This window comes from Adiantum capillus-veneris, chromosome 6 (genome assembly GCF_014529385.1).
Source record: "Adiantum capillus-veneris isolate H3 chromosome 6, ASM1452938v2, whole genome shotgun sequence".
Lineage (NCBI taxonomy): Eukaryota > Viridiplantae > Streptophyta > Polypodiopsida > Polypodiales > Pteridaceae > Adiantum > Adiantum capillus-veneris.
In genome coordinates, this window is record NC_140936.1 from 150,456,091 (window position 1) to 150,477,095 (window position 21,005).

General features: G+C 42.5%; 1 protein-coding gene across 2 annotated transcripts in view; it reads left to right on the forward strand.

The window, feature by feature from the left end:
• The window catches only part of SDHAF2 (succinate dehydrogenase assembly factor), a 34,939-nt gene extending 18,009 nt beyond the window's left edge, over nt 1-16,930 (forward strand). For both annotated transcript variants that reach the window (XM_086514926.1, XM_086514924.1), the window contains 5 exons: nt 13,530-13,666; nt 15,762-15,848; nt 15,946-16,072; nt 16,151-16,219; nt 16,373-16,930. In XM_086514926.1, coding sequence (XP_086371052.1) covers nt 13,530-13,666; nt 15,762-15,848; nt 15,946-16,072; nt 16,151-16,219; nt 16,373-16,516 — 564 coding nt within the window. In that variant the 3' untranslated portion in view covers nt 16,517-16,930. The remainder of the gene's footprint in view (nt 1-13,529; nt 13,667-15,761; nt 15,849-15,945; nt 16,073-16,150; nt 16,220-16,372) is intronic.
• The last annotated feature ends 4,075 nt before the right edge of the window (nt 16,931-21,005 follow it).

A 21,005-nucleotide genomic window follows, 5' to 3' on the forward strand; every position in this document is an offset into this window, starting at 1 on the left:
TATAGCACAAGGATTATAGGACTTCCATCATTATCCTTCTTTGTATACAAACAATGGTCTGAATGGCTGCGTTTAAAGCCTTGAGACAGCATAAAAGTATCAAACTTTTTGTACCACTGACGTGATGACTGCCTCAAACCATACAGTGCCCTTCTTAGTTTGCATACAAGTTCCTTTCTATCAGGAACTACAGAACCCTCAGGTTGCTTCATGTAGATATCTTCATCAATGTCACCATGAAGAAAAGCTGTTTTTACATCCATTTGATTCAATTCTAAGTCAAGCACTGCAGCGAGAGTAAAAAGGACACGTAAAGTTGTAAGCTTTACAATGGGAGAAAAGATTTCTTGAAAATCAATTCCTTCTTTCTGTGCATATCCTTTTGCAACCAATCTTGCCTTGTACTCGGGTTTTTCATCCACAGTCTTAATCTTGTATACCCATTTGTTAGGAAGAGCCTTTCTCCCTTTAGGCAATGGCACAAGATCCCAAGTATCATTTGCATACAAGGATTTCATTTCCTCTTGCATTGCAAGCTCCCACTTACTGCTTAACTCACATGATTTTGCCTCTTTATATGTAAGAGGCTCACCCTCATCTGTCAACATAACATGATGCAAAGAGGGGTCAAAGCGCTGTATCAACCTTCTGACACGAGTAGACCTGCGTACCCAATGATCTACATTCTCAGGCATAGGTTCTACATCAGGAGGCAACTCTTTGTCAGCATGCTCATGCTGTTGAAAATCATTTTCAGCCATGACAGGTGGATGTCCTTCCTCATTTGGAGCATCTAAATCATGTCCTACCTCTTCTGGCTCAAGGTTAACCGGCTGATTATCAATTTCAGCTTGCGGTAATGCATCCTGAGGCTCTTTTTCAACATCAATAGGTTGCAAGAGAGGCTGAAATTTGACCGATTTCTTGTCAATTTCATAAGATGTAGCATTTTTCAGCAATTTAGCCTCATTGAACAGTACATCTCGGCTGCGTACAACCCTCTTAAACTGAGGCAACCATATGTTGTAGCCCATTTCACCCTCTTCCCCATAACCTAGGAAGAGTCCTTGGATGGACTTGGCATCTAGCTTTGTCCTCAATTCATTACGAACATGGACAAAAGCCTCGCAGCCAAACACTCTCAAATGATCATAAGAGGCAAGTTTTCCAGACCAAACCTCCTCTGGAATGTCATTTTTCAACGTACTGTTAGGAGAGCGATTGCATACATGAACTGCAGTTTTCAAAGCGTCTCCCCAAAACCGATGAGGGAGATTAGCCGTGGACAACATGCAACGCACTCTCTCACATAAAGTACGGTTATACCTCTCAGCCACACCATTAGAAGATGGATTATAAGGGACTGTCAACTCCCTTTTAATCCCATATTCTTCGCAATAACGCTGAAATTCAGCAGACGTGTACCCCCCCCCATTGTGAGATCTCAGACATTTAAGCTTACTACCCTTTTGCGTGGTCACAAAAGCATGAAACCTCTTAAATGCATTAAATGTCTCACTCTTATTCTTTAACAAATATGCCCAGCCTTTCCTAGTGCAATCATCAATGAATGTAACAAAGTATGATGCACCACCAAAAGACTTAACAGGCATTGAACATACATCGGAGTGAATTAAATCAAGAGCATTAGCTTTGCGCGAGACACCAGAATAATAAGAAGACTTCTTTTGTTTACCATACAAACAGTCATTACAAAAATCTAACTTGGTGCCCTTTACATCAACCCTCTTCAAAGAGGAGAGCACATCAAGTCCCTTCTGGCTCATATGGCCAAGTCTTTTGTGCCACAACTCCAAATGAGAAGCAACTTCGGCCACTGCAAGAAACTTGCCAGGCAAAGCTTTGCCATGTAAATAGTACAATGTACCACTCTTGCATCCCTTGACAATGAGCATTGATCCCTTAAGCAACTTCCATGAACCCCCAGCAAAAATGGTTGTATAACCCTGTGCATCCATCTGGCCAACAGACAATAGACTCTTCTTGATGCCTGGTACATACCTTACATCTTTAAGCATAAACTCTTGGCCATTGTTTAATGCCAAGCGCACAATGCCCATTCCTTCAATGTCATAAGCATGGTTATCCCCAAGGTAAACCTTGCCATACTTGCCTGCATGATAAGAAGCAAAACACTCCACAGATGGAGTCACATGAAATGAGGCACCCGAGTCTACTATCCAAGACTGTGTAAGGCCATCATTTGCACTTAGCAATGCATCAATGACATCTCTACGTGAGATAAGCATGTCTTCTGCATTTGCTACAATAAAATCTGAGGGGCATGAAGCTGCAACCAAGATCTCCTCACTATCGGATAACTCTGTGATAACCACACTAGAGGATACATTGACAGTCTTCGAATCCTTGGAGGAGGTACCTGCTGATTTTTCCCCTTTCTTATCCTCTGTCTTCTTCTTCTCTTGTGATTCCTTCTTTCTTTCCTGCTCTTTCTTGAAATACCTGCAATCTGGCTTCTTATGGCCTTTTCTGCCACACTGGTAACAAGTCACATCTTTATCCCTAGACTTGCTTTTGCTCCTGTTTTGAGTCTTGGTACCTGTATTTTGCTTCTGACTTCTGCCTCTCGCATTGTAAGCAGAACTGCCACCTTCCCCACCATTAGACTTGTGTCTAATTTCCTCATTTAAGATGGAGCCTCGCACTCCATCATATGTGAGGTTGGGGCTATTACTCAAAGAAACCACAAGCGTTTCCCAAGAGTCTGGCAAAGTCATCAACAAAAATATGGCTTTCAACTTGTCATCAAAAGGTTGAAGCCCAGTATCCCGTAGCTGACTCATAATACTGGTGAAAGCACTTAAGTGCTCAGAAGCCGACTTGGCTTCATCAAGCATCATGTTCACCAGTTTGCGCATCAAATGCACCTGATTCAAAGGGGTGGCATTCTCATAAGTGGCCTTCAACTTATGCCAAATTGCATGTGCACTGTCCAAGCCCTTTATGTCCACCAAAATGTCATCGGTTACCGCCATTTTGATATAGGCCTTTGCCCTCTTGTTGAGCTTGGCCCAATCCTCATCCGGCATATCCTCAGGCTTTACAGCCAAAAGGGCGTCCTCACAATCCTTGAGGAACAAAATCCCCTGCATCCTGTCCTGCCATAGGTCGAAACCTGTACTGTCAAATCGCTTGATTTCCATCAAGCTCTTGGCATCAGACGACGAGGAAGTAGAGGCCATTTGCACGGATAAAAATGCAGCAGAAAGTGTACACAAAATCTGAAAATTTCCAGTGATCACAATGTACCGCACGTTGCATACAATGTGCTGAAAATTTCAGCAATTAACAAGTATCCCCAATGCGTACTTGCATAAAACCAGAAAAGGGGTACATAAACCTCAATTTGTGTATATAAAGACAGTCCAATTCTGAATTTTTTGCAAATTTACTGTTTTGGCGCATCAATTTGCATCAAATGGACCTGTTTTGAGTGGGAAAAGCAAGGGGCATTCACGGGAATCGATTTAGAACACCTGCGTTTTTTTGTTTTGACCTGTAATTTTCTAGTTTTTACCTGTTTTGACCTAATTTCAGCATGTTTTGGAAACCCTAATCACCCTAGGTGACACCGGAAGCAAGGGGCTTCGCGATAAAAGCGGAAATTTGACGCGAGAGAAGCCTTTTGCCTGCTGTCCAGCCACCTGCGCAAAGCTTCTGAAACCCTAATCTGGCTCTGATACCAGTTGTTGAGCGCGCGGCGGTGTGTGCAAGTGAAAGAGCACACGAGGAAGTGCAGTGTGTGTGCAGAGAGGGGGGGCGAAAGCCAGCAGGAGAGGAAGCGCTATCAGAACAATGAGAGAGAGAGAGAGAGAGAGAGAGAGAGAGAGAGAGAGAGAGAGAGAGAGGGCTCACGTTTTTAGGGAAAACTCAATAAGTGAGTTTTGGGTTTTCCCACTTTTATTATAAGTGACCTTTAAAAAATGTGTCGAGGTTCAATATGAACCTGGACAAAGTATAAAAATGTACAAAAAGGGGTTATTTAGGCCTTTAACCCAACACTTATATGCCAAAATTTGTACAGGAACAAGGATCTCCTCGTTTTCTTCCACTTCGGGTTGCTCATCAGGCTCCCCATCATCAGGCACATCACCTTTAAAAGGTTTCAAGGGACTCACATGAAATGCATTGTGAATCCTCCAAGTATCTGGCAGTTTCAATCGGAAGGAGACATCATTTATCTTTTCAGTGATCTGGAAAGGTCCGTAGAGCATACTAAGCTTTGGAAAAAGCCTCTCCTTTCCCTTTTCTTTCTCAGGCGTGCCTTCTCAAAACGTAAGAGCACCCAATCATCCTCCTTCAATTTCAAGTCGCGACGATGGCGATCCGTTGCCTTTTTCTGTAGTTGTTGAGACTTCCACAAAGTCTCGCAAACCTTGGCAAAAGCCATATCTAAGTCTCGCGTATATTCATCCACTTCAAAAATCTTATCTTTCGTGCTTAGGAAGGGTGGAACCTTCGCAGCACCTTCAACAATCTCAAATGGCGCCTTCCCTGTCGAAGAGTGTATCGTGTTATTGTAGGTAAATTCCACCAAAGGTAGGTACTTTTCCCATTGAGTCTTCTGATCTCAGATATAAGACTTCAATAAATCTAGAACCATTGAATTTGCAATCTCAGATTGCCCATCAGTCTGCAAGTGGAACGATGACGAGAACTGCAACCGCGTGCCAATGTTCTCCAAATTGCCTTTCAAAACAAACTCGTAAATCTGGGGTCTCTGTCGGAGACAATCGTCTCAGGCATGCCATGTAATCTGAAGATCTGGGCCACAAACAGTCTCGCTAAGTGATCCGGCTTGACTGTTTTCTTCACTGAAATGAAATGAGTTTTTTTACTAAATTTGTTAATAACAGTCCAGATACCATCATGACCACTCTGTGTTCTCGGGAGATCAAAAATGAAATCCATTGCAATACTTTCCCAGGGGCGGGTGGGTATGGGTAAAGGCTGCAACAATCCCTATGCCTTATGCCTGTCAAACTTGACCTTCTGGCATACTAAGCAACTGCGCACAAACTCTTCCACATCCTTTTTGAGTCTCGGCCAAAAGAAGTATCTCTCTACCCCTTTCATGGTGGTAGCAATGCCGCGGTGACCCGTAACAGGTGGACAGTGGCATTCAGTCATAACCTTTTTCCTCAACGGCTATGTAATGCACAACATGGTTTTTCTCATCAAGTAGCCTTCCCGAATGGAGTATCCTTCTATTGTCTCCCCATCCCGAAAACGTTTGCAAAATTTGTATCTGTGGCATACTAGTCGACCATATCCTCGAAGCTCCTATGATGTATCACGAAAATAGCCAGAACCAACGGTTTTCGAGACAAAGCATCTCCACCACATTCTTCTGTCCCTGCACATGGACAATCTGGAAGTGAAACTGTGACAAGATGTTCGCCCACCGCATCTGCTTTTGCGAAAGCTGCTTCTGTGACAAGAAGTAGTGCAAACTCTGATAGTTTGTAAAGACAGTAAAATCCGCTTCGAGTAGGTAATGCCGCCACTGAGTAAGAGCATGGATAACCGGCGAAAGATCTTTCTCATAAATCTGTGTTGTCATCTCCGGCCTTGAGAACAATCGGCTCTCGTAAGCAATGACATGGCCTTCTTGCATTAAGACCGCACCCAGACTTCGACCACAAGCATCACAATATACTTCAAATGACTTCTGCAAGTCCAACAAAGTTAAAACTGGTCCTGTGGTCAATTTCTCTTTCAATGTCTGAAAGGCTGTCACCTCTGTGGATCCCCACGAGAAAGGGACTCCTTTCTGTGTCAAGATATGCAAAGGGGAAGCAACCTTTGCAAACTTTCGAATGAACCGCCTGTAGTACGAACACAGTCCCAAGAAGCTTCTAACTTCATGTACATTCTTCAAATGGGGCCAATCACGGATAGTCTCTATCTTGGCCGGATCCATTTGCATTCCTGCTACTGCTGAGACAATGTGTCCCAAAAAGTGTATCTCTGGTAGGAAAAATTCACTTTTCTTTGCATTAATCACTAACTTGTGATCTCGTAATACCTGAAAGTCCTGAAGCAGATGATCTCTGTGTTCTGCCTCATTCTTGGAGAAAACAATGATGTCGTCAAAGAAAGTGCCAACAAATAGCCTGTACTCTCGAAAAATCGTGTCCATCATCCGGTTAAATGTCGCAGGAGCATTGGTTAAGCCAAAAGGCATCACCAAAAACTCAAATAACCCAAAAGTCGTTTGAACCGCTTTCTTGTAGACGTCTCCCGACCCGATCCTGATCTGATGATATCCACTCTTCAGATCAATCCTGCTAAAGCACGAGGATCCTTGCAACCTGTCGAGTATGTCATCGATCCTAGGAATCGGAAATCTGTTCTTGATGGTGATTTTGTTGAGAGCTCTATAATCGTTGCACATTCTCCAAGATCCGTCTTTCTTCAAAACCAACAACACTGGAGAGCAATACGGTGAATTACTAGGCTGGACAAGACCCTTTTCCAAGAGGTCTTTCACTTGGTTCATAATCTCTTCATTCTGTGCTCGGCTCACATGGTAAGGTGGCCGGTTTGGTGGTGTGCTTCCAGGTATCAGATCAATGGTATGATCTTCAGGACGAGCAGGTGGTAACTTGCCTGGTAGGCCCTCTGAGAAGCAATCGGCGTAAGAGTGGAGAAAATCTTGGCGTTCTTTATCAAGTTTAGACAGATTTGTCCTATCATTATTGCTCAATTCTTTCATAAAGATCGAGTAAACAAACATATTGGATTTCATTAATTTAGAAATGGCCGAAGCCGATACAATAGGGACAGACTCGCCCTTCAGTTTAATATCAAGTACAATAGTTCTGCCCTTCTTTGTAGTCAAAGTCGCTTTCCTCGCCCGATAATCGACCATGGCGTTGTTCTTGTGGTACGAGGGAATCCCTAAGAGAACATCACAACCCTCCAAAGGCATTATGCAAAAGTCCTCATGCCCCAAATATCCTTGACAATGCAACCGAAGTTTGCCAATGATAGGTATAATGGCTACGTCCCTGTCGGGTGCCGCTAGCACTGCCTCCGCAAGTGGTCCCATCCGATCGGGAGTGATCTCGAGCCGCGCCGCCAATTCTGGTGAAATGAAGTTGGTCTTGGCTCCTCCATCAAAGATCAGGGCCTCTTGATCTTTCACTTTGCCCCAAGCTCGGCAGAGTTCTGTACTCTCGTCGATGGTGTTGGGATCGGTACCCACACAATCTGGAACCAGTCCTGTTTTCATCTTACCTTTTCGTCCACATTCCTCAGCTGCTCTCGAACTCTCTGGCCTGTCGTCGTCCTTATCATTTTGTTCTTTCTGTGCCTTTTTAGGGCACTTCGCGGAGATATGTTCATGTTCCCCGCATCCAAAGCACTTCCCCTCCTTGATGAAGCGAGCTCGCTCCTGAGGAGTAAGCTTGGGTCGTGCATCCTTCTTCTCTGGTTTGCTCTTTCTCTTTCTACTTCCATTCCCAGAAGTCTGTTTGGCTCGTTGTGTCATGGTCTCATCGGTGGGGTAGGTCAGACTGCCAAAGTGAATGGCAAAGCCCCGCTTCGCATGACTCATCAACTCCTGAATAGAAGCTGACTTTTGCTCCAAGCAGTGATCTCGGATCTCTGTAGGTAGACCCAAGGTGAACTGCTCAATCTGTTCTCTGAACGAGATCTTCTTGAATGAAGAGACGGGTAGAAAAGAGCTCCAGAATCTCTCACAGTAAGCGTTTATTGTATCTCTCTTGGTCATCCGAAGATGGTTCCAAGCAGCTTGTATATCGCGTTCATACTCTTGCATCAACCAAGAAGAAATAAAAAGCTTCTTAAATTTCAGCCATTTAAGTGGCGTAGTCTTGTTTGAAAGAAGCGTGGACCACCAAGTTCGAGCATTCCCCTTAAAATAAGAGGCAGCTCTCCGAATCTTGGAGTGCTGTGAGTAGCATCCTCCCGCGAAAGCGATGTAAAACTGCTGTATAAAAGACAAAGCCTTCGAAGCATCTGAGTATCTTGAAAAAGTGTCAAATTTGATGGACTGTCCACCTTCCTTAAACTCTCGGACTTTCTTGCTTTTATCTTCCAGAAAGTTATACTGGTTGGCTTTATAAAAGTTCTTCTTGTTCGCATAAAAGTTTCCATCATCGGAGTCTGAATTGTTTGTAGACGAGTCCTCTGTAGAACTGTCAGTCACTGGGCGAGATTTAGATTTCTTTACCTTTTTCTTGCCCTTTCCGAAGCGTCGTTTCTTGCTTCACTTTTTGCCTTTTCTATCTTCTTGGCTTGAATCTGAAGAGCTAGAAGAATTGTCAGAAGAAGAAGAAGAAGAATTGGGTACTCCTTCAAATGAACACGCTTCTTCTGTTTCTTTGCTTTGTCAAATGTCGACTGACGACTCAAATAACCCGGGAAGTCAGTGCCTTTCTTCTGCTTTGGGTACTCCTTCAAATGAACACGCTTCTTCTGTTTCTTTGCTTTGTCAAATGTCGACTGACGACCCAAATAACCCGGGAAGTCAGTGCCTTTCTTCTGCTTTTTGCCTTGCTTTTTGGCTTTCTTCTGCGCGTCAAAAAGCTGAGCAATCCGTGCATCAACGACCTCTTCTAATTCCTTCTCTGAATATTGCTTGTGATCAGAAGGTTTCTTGAGAGTGGGTTTCGGGGGTGGTGTTGTGGTTTTCTGCCATTGCACATGCACTTCTTGAAAAGAAGTCTCGCTCATATATTTTACCAATGTCGGATCCTTCGCAAAACTGAGTATCATCTTTGTTGCATCGCCGATCAATTGACGACGCTTCATCTCTCTTTGCTCTGCTTGAGTAGGCCGAGACAGGCCATACTCTCTTCCGGAATCTTCGTTGTGATCCCTACCCGCATCTCCAGATGCAGAGGGAGTCGACTGATCCTTGTGTGAAGCCATAGGTGCCGCGGAAAAAAATTGGGGATCAGATTTCCCGTAGAAGAGAAATTGGCCGTGCTCTGATACCACTGTAAACAGACTTGGATACTCCAAGTCAAGAATCAATCACGACAGCACCAAATAACCACTTCAAAACATTTCACAGATCACAATAGATTTGCACTGGCCCGGCGGAGCTCCGTGCCTAGAGATATTGGCCCCAAAGACTGGCGCCCCTTTCGGTATTTCTTTATGTATTAATCAGTTAATCAATGTCAAAGTACAAGAGAGCGGTTAGGGTTTCACTCTCAGACTCTGCGTCCAGATGCGCTGTAGAGTGAGCCCAAACCGCTAATTTAAATTTTACGAGGGATGCCCAAAAGCAGAGCCCCAAAAGCTTCAGTTCCAAAAGCAAACTCTCTTTTTTTTCTCTCACAAACTCACTTGAGTTTTTAAAGCAAGGGAATTTCTCTCTGTCTCTCATGCTCAATGCGTAGAGAAAAAGCAAAATTGCCATCGCTCAACAGCTAAAAATCCGCTGTAAAATCCGGATTCTACCACATCATCATGCCAACGCATTTTTCTCTTGCTGCTAGGGTTAGGGTTAGGGTTTAGGACAGGTTTTAGGGTTAGGGTTCGGGTTAGGGCTTTTGGCAGATTTTAGGGTTTGCAGGTTTTAGGGTTACGGTTTGCAGAATTAGGGTTTTCAGCAGCAGTCAGGACATCACTTTGTGACACAACTCGCCTGGCAGTCTCTCAGACAAGCAATCGGTCTGAGTGTGGAGAAAATCTTGGCGTTCTTTATCAAGTTCAGACATATTTATCCTATGTTCATCATTCAACTCTTTTAGAAAGATTTGAGTAAACAAAGAGACTGGATTTCATTAATTTTGAAACGACGGAAGCAGATACAATAGGGACAGCCTCGCCCTTAAGTTTCACATGAAACGGCCCTTTTCAGTAGTCAATGTCGCTTTCTTCGCCCGATAAATGACCACGGCGTTGTTCTTATGGTACCAACAGACTCCCAGAAGAACATCACAACCTTCCAAGGGCATTATGTAGAAGTCCTCGTGCCCCAAATACCCTTGACAATGCAACCGAAGTTTGCCAATGACAGGTGTAATGGCCACGTCCTTGCCGGGTGTTACTAGAACTGCCTCTGCTTGTGGTCCCATCCGATCGGGTGTAATCTCGAGCCGCACCACCAATTCAGATGAAATGAAGTTGGGCTTGGCTCCTCCATCAAAGAAAATCAGGGCTTCTTGATCTTTCACTTTGCCCCAAGCTCAGCAAAGTTTTGTACTTTCGTCAATCGTGCTTGGGTCAGTACCCATGCAAACTGGAACCAGTCCTGCTTTCATCTTGCCTTTTCGTCCACATTCCTCAGCTGCTTTCGAACTCTCTGGCCTTTCTTCATCTCGTTCTTTCTGTGCCTTTTTAGGGCACTTCGCAGAGATGTGCCCATGTTCCCCGCATCCAAAACACTTCCCCTCTTTGATGTAGTTGGCTCTCTCCCGAAGAGTGAGCTGGGGTTGTGCATCCTTATCTTTCTTTTCTTGGGGGCTCTTCTTCTTTCTACTTTCATTATATAAGTCTGTTCGGTTCTCTGAGTCATGATCTCATTTGTGGGGTAAAGTCAGACTGCCTGAATGTATGGCAAAACCCCGTTTCGTATGACCCATCAATTCTTGAATAGAATCTGACTTTTGTTCTAAGCAGTGATCTCGGATCTCTGTAGGAAGTCCGCAGCAAAACCGTTCAAATCTGTTTTTTAAACGAGATCTTCTTAAATGAAGAAGCGGGTAGAAAAGAGCTCCAAAATCTCTTGCAATATGCGTCCAAAGAATCACTCTTGGTCATCTGAAGATGATTCCATGCAGTTCGTATATCTTGTTCGTACTCCCGAATCAGCCAAGAAGAAATAAAAAACCTTTTAAATTTCAGCCATTTAACTGGCGCTTTCTTGTTCAATAGAAGAGTGGACCACCATGTTCGAGCATTTCCCTTGAAGAAAGAGGTAGCCCTCCGAATCTTGGAGTGCTCTGAGTAATGCCCTCTAGAGAAAGCTATATCAAACTACTGTATGAAGGCCAAAGCCCTCGAAGCATCTCGGAATCCAGAAAAAGTGTCAAACTTAATTGACTGTCCACCTTCTTTAAATTCTCAAAGTTTCTTGCTTTTATCTTCGAGGAAGTCATATTGATTGGCTAGAAATGCTTCTTCTTTGCGTAGAATCTGTGATTGTCGGAGTCCGAACTATTTGAAGACGAGTCCTCTGTAGAACTGTCAGATTGGACGAAATTTAAGCTTCTTTGCCTTTTTCTTGGCCTTTCCGAAGCTTTGCTTTTTCCCTTTCCTGTCTTCGTCGCTCGAGTCAGAAGAGCTAGAAGAAGTGTCAGAAGAAGAAGAAGAAGAAGAAGAACTGGATACTCCTTCAAAATCGCACACGCTTCTTCTGCTTTCTTGCCGATGCAAAAGTAGATTGACGACCCAAATAACCCGGGAAGTCGGTTCCTTTCTTTTGCTTTTTGTCGTGCTTTTTGGCTTTCTTGTTCGCGTCAAAAAGATGAGTAATCCGTGTATCAACCAATTCTTTCTTTGTAAACATCCTTGGAGTAGGAGGTTTCTTAAGTGCCGGTTTGAGGGGTGGCTCTGTGGCCTTATGCCACTAGGTGTGTACTTCGTCGAAGGATGGCTGAGTAAAAAATTTAGCAAATTTCGGATCCTTCGCAAGGTTGATCATCATCTTTGTCGCGTCGTCAACCAACTGTCGACATTCCATCTCTTCAATCTCTGCCTGAGTAGGCCGAGGTGGGCCGTACTCTTTGTGAGAATCTTCTTCGTGATCTCTTCCCGCATCCCTAGATGCATAGGAAGTCGAATGTTCGTTGTTGGAATCCACAAGTGCCGCGAGAAAAGGATCGGATTTCTCGGTAGAAGAGAAATCGGCCGTGCTCCGATACCACTGTAACAAACTTGGACACTCCAAGTCAAGATTCTACCGCGACACTGTAGAGATTCACTTCAAAACAGTTCACAGTTCACAATTGATTCGACACGGCCCGGCGGAGTTCCGTGCCTAGAGATATTGGCCCCACAGACTGGCACCCCTTTCGGTATTTCTTTTTGTATTAATCTGTGTTTAAAGTACAAGAGAGTGGGAGGGTTCTCACTCTCAGACTCTGCGTCTAGATGCTCTGAGAAGTGAGGGTCTAACCACGTATTTAAAGGTTACAAGGGATACCCAAAAGCAGAGCCCCAAAAGCTTCCAATTTAAAAAGCTTGTAAAAATTAAGCATCTATTTCAAAAAGTGTCTCAATTAGCTTGCGTAGAGTTTTCAGCGTGCATAAAAGCATTTTCCGTACAGCCATGCCACGTCAGCCTGCTGCTGCGTTTTGTGCCGCAAATCACGGAAGGCCGTACGGTACTGCCACATCATCATGTCAACGGGTTTTCTGGGTTCTGCCAGCCGGGGTGTGTGTGTGTGTGTATCTGCTGCCCCACTTCAAAGTGTGTCCAAGGGCCAGCCACGTCCCCAATTTGTGACAGTACTCTCGTTGACCGAGCGTTGGAGCTAGGGAGATTGAGACGCCCACGACCGAGGAGAGGAGCTCCGAGCTTCACAGCATCGACGGAGACTACAACAGAGGATTTGAGCCATACTATCTCGACATCCAGAGTACAGATGAGGATGGATTCATCACCTATTATATCACCCTCTTGTATTGGGCATCCATGGATGATCACACATACCCACTCAGTTCCAGCCAGTAGCATTTCTAGATTCATTTTAGTATCTCTTTTTTTGTACCCAGACATGGTATCCGATTCACTAGTTTGTACGAGATTGGTCTCATAGGTCATTTTTGGCCTTTTGAAGACGTTAATATATCATTTCATTTCATTTCTGTGTGTGTGTGTGTGTTGTGAGTCCTCTCTCAGGCTTCCACATCTGCCCACTCTCACAGCAAGGTTATCAGATTATCATAGAGTATCAAATCACAAGTTAGAAGGTTCATGTTCCATTGCCCCTCGTATTCTTGTTGAAGTGTTCAAATGGGATCCACGTTCTGATATCGGTAGATTGAGATTCCAAGAATGCTGCTTTGTTGCCGTTGACACTAGTCTTGTTTGTCGAAGGGGGAATGATGTAAGCTGTAGGTCAACAAGGAAACGAGAATGCATAGTGGTCCTGCCTATATCACGATCAGATCTCTTCTTTCTTGGCTTATCCAGAGGAGGTGAGAGCAGTGGACAAGGTTTGCATGTTGCATTTTTTTCCTAGGTCTTTTTTGGTGGCTTCTCTTCCTCTCTCTCTCTTTGTCTACCATGCTTTGGTGCTAATGAACCTGCTGTTGTGCATTCTCCTATCGCGTTGCCTTCCCTTTCCCCCATCATGTGTGTTCCTCTGCCATCACTGGTACTCACCCACCTCAAAATTTAGCCTTCTTAGTTTGCGAAAAATGACCAGATTAGTTTGTCTTGTGATCGCTGATGCCTAACATTTTCATAAGGAATGACAGGCATGTTTTCTAGCCTTTGTGGTCTTTGAAAGGGTCTTGTTCCATTCTAATGACTATTTGTGTTAATAATGTCGACACAGAGCTCCTATTTACGTCAAGGTCTGGTGAGAATTCAAGAGAGCGCGTTTTCTTCAACTGTTTTGAGAGAAGAGATTACTGTGGACAGGCAAGAGTTTAAGAGACAACTGCATCAGACATTGCCACCTTTTTCCAGCAGGTAATTCTTTTACTGTTTTTTCCAAGCGCCATATTGTGAAGGAAATGGTTGAACTTAATAAACAGTAGAGTTTGTTTCTATTGTAGAGGTGGCACAAAATTGTGTGTCAGTGAGTAAAGTCTTTTTCCCTGTTGTCTAGCATTTATGCTTGCGATGCGTTTCTTGTGATGAAGCAACATCCTTGGCAGTATGTGAACCCTCACATTTACTCTTTCTCTTGCAAACCGAAGGACCTTACGCCAGGGCTGGAACCTGTTTTGCAACTCTTCCTTTTGGTGTGTTGTCAGCACTATACACCTGGGCTTGTTCCTAGCGTGGTACTCCCTGGCTATAGTGTGGGTGCTCTTTGGTGCCAATCATAGGTTGTGCCTTGCCTCAAAATAGCTTTTATCTACAGTTTGAAGGAAAGTGTAATCTGGTTCTTGTGTTTCTAGCCACCAGTACACATTCTTGGTATAGTCTCTTCTCCTAGGGTTGTTGGAGCCTCTGGCCTTCAAACAGCTTCTACATGTCATTGTGCACAGAGAGGGTTGGAGATTGTGTCATCACCAGATGGTGGTACTTAGGCTACATCGAATGATTGAATGTGAGACGAATTGTGGAGCTATGGAGGCCTATCAAGGGTAGCCTTTAATGTGCGTGCACATGGTGACATATTAAAGATACTGAGCTCCAAATACTATGTGCTTTTTCTTGTCCTTGCCGCTTTGGTATCCTTACCTACATCGTGGCTTACATTTGAAGGCCGTGCTAGTGCCCCGGTATCTGTCAGGGGCTGATCGTAGGGAGTAAGGGCTGTTTGGTGGCTGTGCCAGGCCTATGTGAGGTAGTTTGCTCATTATCAGCTTGTTCCCACCATTGTTTTGCCTGCCGTGTACCGCTGGCAGTGTCATTGAGTGTGCTTCCCCAGGCTTACCGTATTTTTCATTGATACCTAGTACCATTGGATTCCACTTACAGAAGCCTGTTTTTAGGCTTTTTCCCTGTCTTCCCTATTTTATAGTTGTGGGGTTATTTATTTGTTGGGATGAGAGTAGGGCAAAATGTGGGAGTCCCTATATAGGGACCCCACCCCCTGTACTCCATCCACATTGTATCATTTTGGTGATCATCAAAGCTTGCGAGGGTTTAGGGTTTCTTTCTCTCTTCAATGTTTCAGTCTCTTCAACAGTTTCTCTCTCTAGTGTTTTTTTTGCCAAATCGCCATCCCTCTGTCTCTCTTTGCGTTTTTGCAAGATCTCTCTCCTCTTGTGCCCTCTCTTGCCCTAGGCGATTTTCCCTCTGTGTGTAGATTACAGATCTAGGAGATCACTTCTTCAGGTTTCACATTCAGAGGTTGCTACTGTCCACCATCGGATCTGAGGGATTGTGCACCTGTTGCCGTTGATTTCAGCCATAGCTGTCCATCTTCTGCTGCCGCTTCTCACATTCTTATCTTCTCTTAGATCACCAATTCTGTATAATCTTCCCACACTAAGGATTTCAACCCTTCCCTTTAAAGGTAACATCTTTGCTTATAACACATCTTTAAAGGTAACATCTTTACTTATGAAGGTATATCTTTGCTTATAACACATGATAACAAGGTGTCTCTCGCACACATGGTCACAATGTATACACTGCACATGATCCAATGCACAAACCAAGGACATGATTATAATACTTTAATCTCACTTTACCTCACTGTGCCACATGATCACAGAGGTGTTTTACAACAAACATGTCGGGATCTTAAATAGGTGGCCAATCTTCATTCTTGATTGCACTCCTTCCTCTGCTTGTTTTCTTCTTTATCTTCTTCTTTGACTACTGCATCTGCCACAGAGTTTGTTCTATCCCGACTTCAAGAATTTCTGTCAAATCCCCATGGTTTTCCACAATCATGACAGGTGATTTGCTCTCTGCTTTGTCCTTTTCCTCTTAACCATTTGATAGCTACATCTCCCTGGTGTAGAGAGTCCTTAGAAGGCTCTCTAGGAGTGAACATGCTATTGAAAGTGCAAGTCTTGGCTCTCTGGGCTCTTGCCTGTATTTTCCTTTTTTGTCAAGGTGAATGCTGCTTTTGGCTAACGGATTTAATCTTTCATGTTAACAGATATAATGGTATGTGTACGTGTAGTGGAAGCACTTCAAATAATGAAGCCAGCAAATCATTTGATGAGAAACGTCGCTCACTTAATAGGTATACATTAATTGGTGAATTGCGAAGCATAGGAAGGGAAAGAGCTACTTTTTTAAGATACATATTTTTTCTGCTTAAAAGACTTGTTTTGCTGCAGATTATTGTACAGGAGCCGACAACGTGGATATCTTGAGTTGGATCTGATCCTTGGAAAATGGACAGAAGAGAACATCCAAAAACTGGATGATCAACAGCTTAAATCACTTGTGGAGGTTCTTGATGTGGTAGGGACATGGGCTGCTTTTAGTAGAAAGGTGTGGCTGTCATTAGGTTTCTTACCAGCTATGCTGTCCTTTTTACAGGAAAATCCAGAGTTATGGAAATGGCTGACAGGACAGGAAGTAGTGCCCTTGCATTTGTCCGAAAATCCGGTATGTTTAATTTCTTGATTAGGGGAGGAAGAAAAGTGTGTGCATGCACGTGTTGACATTGTGAAATCAGTACCTTTGCGTGGTCTCAGTTTGTCGCAGTATATCCGGAGTCCTTTCTTGAGCAATAAGGCTGTGATCTGGGTGTATTTGTAGGTTTTTATGGAAATACATGAAAAAGTTATGGGAGAATTAAATATGCACTCTCCTTCTGAAACAAGAGCTAAACTTGGCCAACCATGGGTGCGTGGCTGGGATGACAACCGTAAAGTCGGAGGCCCACAAGCTGGCAATCAATGAGGAAAGATATTTGCTGGTCTGGGTGCTGGACTTCATACATCCACTTTGATGGGGAGAGAAATTTGTGTCTCTTCATGTCACAAACCTTTAAATTCAAGTGTGAATGTGGGCACTGTAGCTATGGTGGCCTTCATTGCATGGAAGCTCTTACTCATGGCAACTAAAATTGCTTTCAGAGATGCATAGTCCGTATGCCAGGCATAAAATGGCAGGATTAACATATGTAGAAAAATTACTGACTATTATTTGATGCCACAAAGATGACACCCAAACTCAAGTAGCTTGTGCTTATAATTGGGTATGGCTCTTGTAATTATGGATATACAGAGGTCTGTTAAATCGAATAAACCTTGCTCCTTCGCAGCGGGCAAGGGGCTTAAATAATATATAGAGAGTGTAGTTCCAGTGATATAATGTGGTGTATTTGTGGAAAGCAACAGCTTGGCATTTGGTACATACTTGCACAATTTGCGGTATGTTATGTAGGCCACCATAGTCCATGGAATTTGAGGAGTCCGCAGGGGAGTTTCAATACAGTCTGTTTACTGGGATGGATTTGTTGGGGGAATGAGCATAATTTGTTGAGGTTGGTCCCTCTTGCTGTTACACACCATTATAGAGGTGCACTAAACAAGAAAAAGAGAGAACTAGAATAATTAATTGTTCTCCTAATTTATTGGAATGACGTCAAAGCATTTTATGCTAAAATAATTTAGGGAGTCCCTCGTCTTGATTATACTGGGTCCATACTGCTAACCATCACTCAACAAATGCTCAAGTATTTCTCTTGGTAATATACACTCGGTCCCTATTGTTTTCCCAGTGCTTGCATGTTGTAGGTTTTGAAAGCAGTATATGTGAGAGTATTGACGTATGGGACCAAAGGTACATGTGACTTTCCATGTGCAAGGATTGTGTGTGTGTGTGTCTCTGCATCAATGCCAAATGAGTGATGCTTAGAGAGAGAGAGAGAGAGGGATGGATTTTATTATTATTATCACAGGTCAAATATGACGTATGGGACCAAAGATACATGATATGAGATACTTTGACAAAAAAAATCAACATGAACATTTATAGACATCATGAAAATATGTATATGAAACTCTCGATGATTGCGTTATTTTTTCTCTACATTGTACTAAAAAAACATTGAATATACATTCACATACATTTTATATTTTGTTCACATGGCCAGGCCAACGACTTGAACCTTGTATATATGCATATATTGTGTGGGGTTGATAAGTGACATTCATTGCTCAAGGATCATGGAGATGATATAGCACAAGTACCACTGTCATTGTCTGGTATTGTTCTGGACATTTCAAATAGCAAGGAAACTCCACTTTTTTCGTGGGATGTTCTCCCTAAATTGGTAGTTGGCCTTGGGCTTTATGCCTCATAAAATTTCATGAATATCCTCGGGAAGCAGACCATGCAACAAGTCCTTTTCTCTCCCCCACTCTTTGTGCAACACTCATTTGTGTCGTTACACTATTCTCAACCATTCTCAAACACATACACCCCCCCTCCCCCGTTCCCCCTCTCTTTGGTTTAATCTTGGTGGATGTCGTTGGAGTATACTCTCGTGATAACGGATTGGTCACGATTTACTGTGAATATGACTCTTCAAAACATGTACCAGACCTCGTATTTATAACCACGTGAGGGTTTACCCCTCGCTTAGCTTTGGCGCTTGCAATTTTTTTGTGTGCGTACATAAAAAGTGAGCTATTTGAGTGCTTGAACAATCGCTTATTGTGTTGCACTGCAGATGGTAGAACACAAGGAAGCATCTCAGGTTGGTTAAAGAATTTTTTTACAATAGTCTGCAAAGCATGCTTGGATTTGGTAGTTAATAGTGATTACGTCTATATGCTTTTTGGATTAACAGTTTTTTCGTCTACGTCATCTGTCTTCTGACATAGGATTGCGCCACTGATTATTAAATTGGCTCTTGATTGCTGTGTTAAATTGTTTCACTTGCAGCTTTTTACACGTTTTGGCTTGAAAAAACTCCTACATTAATGATGTTTTGGCTCATGTTTAAGACTATTTTTGTACAAGCCATCATGGCGCTGTAATTTTTTTTATTTCTGCCGAACATTCTCTGTCTATGCTTTACGCTGCTTGGAAATTGGTGGTATCTAAAGAATAGGGTGTTGTAGTATACCCTTGAAAAATAGATGGTGGATTTGCTACTACTAGCACCAAGGGGTGACTGATGGTCTGTTGACTGCATACCGTGTTGTTAGTCTTGTTACATCTAATACCGAGCTCGTAGCAAGCTACAAGTGTGTTAATGGGGTTACCTTTGATGTTGTAGTGTTTCAATCTTTGCTACGGATAATTTGACTCGATTTAGAAGTTCTGCATCTCATTTGACATACTAATTGCGAAGATTTGGTTTTGCCTAGCCAAGTTGGTTACCTTGAAACTATCAATGGTATTTTTTGTTCGAAAGCTGTGGATTCGGAGACGTTTTATGACTTATGGTACTTGGAAAAGCTAGACAAAAGTTGAGTTTAATAAATCTAGCAATACAATTTGAAAAATGTAAAAAATTGATCTATGGGTTGCTTGAGGGATTATGACACTTGGATTAGAAGGGGTGGTGGCCTTCTCATCAAGAATCATATGTATGCTATTTCCTATTAAAAAAATGGGGCTATATTTATAAATACTTCAATAAATATTTGGGATGAAAAAACTTCTTAAAACAATAAAGAACTGGAATACATAAACACTTCGGACAGTAGTTTTAAGTTGAAAATTTTGTAAATTGGACATGGATAACAACTGATATAGTCCATTGACACCTGTAAAACACATCAAGGCTAACGTATCTGTTGTCTTGTTTGGATGGATACAAGTGAGACCTCTATTCTTTCTTGGATTATTTTTTTTGCTTGAAGCAAATGGCTGTTCGTAACATCACTAGCTCTTACTATTGTTTGGTGCATACTTCTTTGATCAGTTATTGTATTTTTACACTAGAATGAGATCTCATTCTTATAGCCATGTACATAAATAATTCTAAGACTGATTTATTTTTGTATTAATCATTGTCACTTTCTAAAGCTAGTTGTCTTTTGAGTGTAAAAGTTTATTTATGGCTTATTATATAAGTAAAATAGCTACACACACATCCTATACATAAGGTTTTTCCAACTCTTTGGGAAAACAAGGACGTTGGCTTTGGAAACTAGCTTGAATCATAGTTCTAAGTTGGACCCACTGTCTATAATTTCTTTTTTGGGTTGGCTGGTGTTAGGTGGTTTCTCTTAGGCTATAATTTTGGATACCTACTCACTGCTATTATAGTCTCTAACTTTGCCGGTTTAAGGAGTGCAGATCCAACCTACAGTACTAATCATAAATTTTTGTTAATTTTCAGGATCACAAAAATTATAAACTAATTGCTCGCATGAGAGTCATCCATGACCTGGAGAAGCATACAAGGATCTTAGAACAAATTAGGTTTTACCTAAAGGACCATTCTCCAAAAAAAGCCTTGGCTGTTAGGACTTGACCTTTTTTGGCTTGACAGTACAAAGCTATGTGACTTCTTACCCTAAGTAATCCCTTGCTTACTTACAATTTTGTCTATTGCAGACCGTTGCTCTTTCGCAAGGCCTGGAATTTACCCCTCTCTGGAAACTTCTCTTATTCTCAAATATATTTGCAGTTTGGTTCCTTCTCAATTAATCTATGATTTGGTCTTGCCTCGGATAAAAAGCTATCTATCTTACACTTGCTTCTTTCAATGATTGGGTCACGATTTTGGCTAGCTTGGACAAAGACTCCAAAGATGGAGTTGCTATGATTTCCCATTACATAGCCTAACTACCTATACTTTCTTTAGAATATCAACAAGAGCTAGCCATGTTCTCTTCTTCTGGAGCTGAGCTATCTAACTTTCTCAAAAATTTATGTGGCCTCAATCCATGTTTTATCAGTACCCTTATTACTCTGACTATCCCTCAAACATGTCGCATCTTTTGCAGAGATAGTGCTGCGCTTGAAGCTGTCAAGGAGTTTCAAAACAATCTTTGCTCTCTTAGTGACTCTAATCGTTTAGAAATGGTACCCAAAGTGTCCAAAGTTTTTCCTTTCTTACCTATTAGACAAATTGAAATTGAGTCTTTTGGAGTGGATCACTAGCTCTGGGTTTTACCTAACAAAGCATTTTTGGAGTGAATCACTTGCTCTGGGTTTTACCTAACAAAGCCTTTTTGACACCAATTCTTAGTGAAACCTGGGTATATTTGGCTAATCTACCTGCCTCCACAGTTGAGGATTGTAGACTCAGAATTTTGAAAGGAGGACAGTTCCTTGACAAAGGGGAACTCATTAAGGCCCCCTTCAACCTTAACTTTATTGACCATTCCAAATGCTCTTCTAATGCAGGATTGTACAGTCAGACAAAAGGGAACATGGAGTTTGCTAAAAGCAATCCAGACTTCTACACTGAATCAATCTGGAA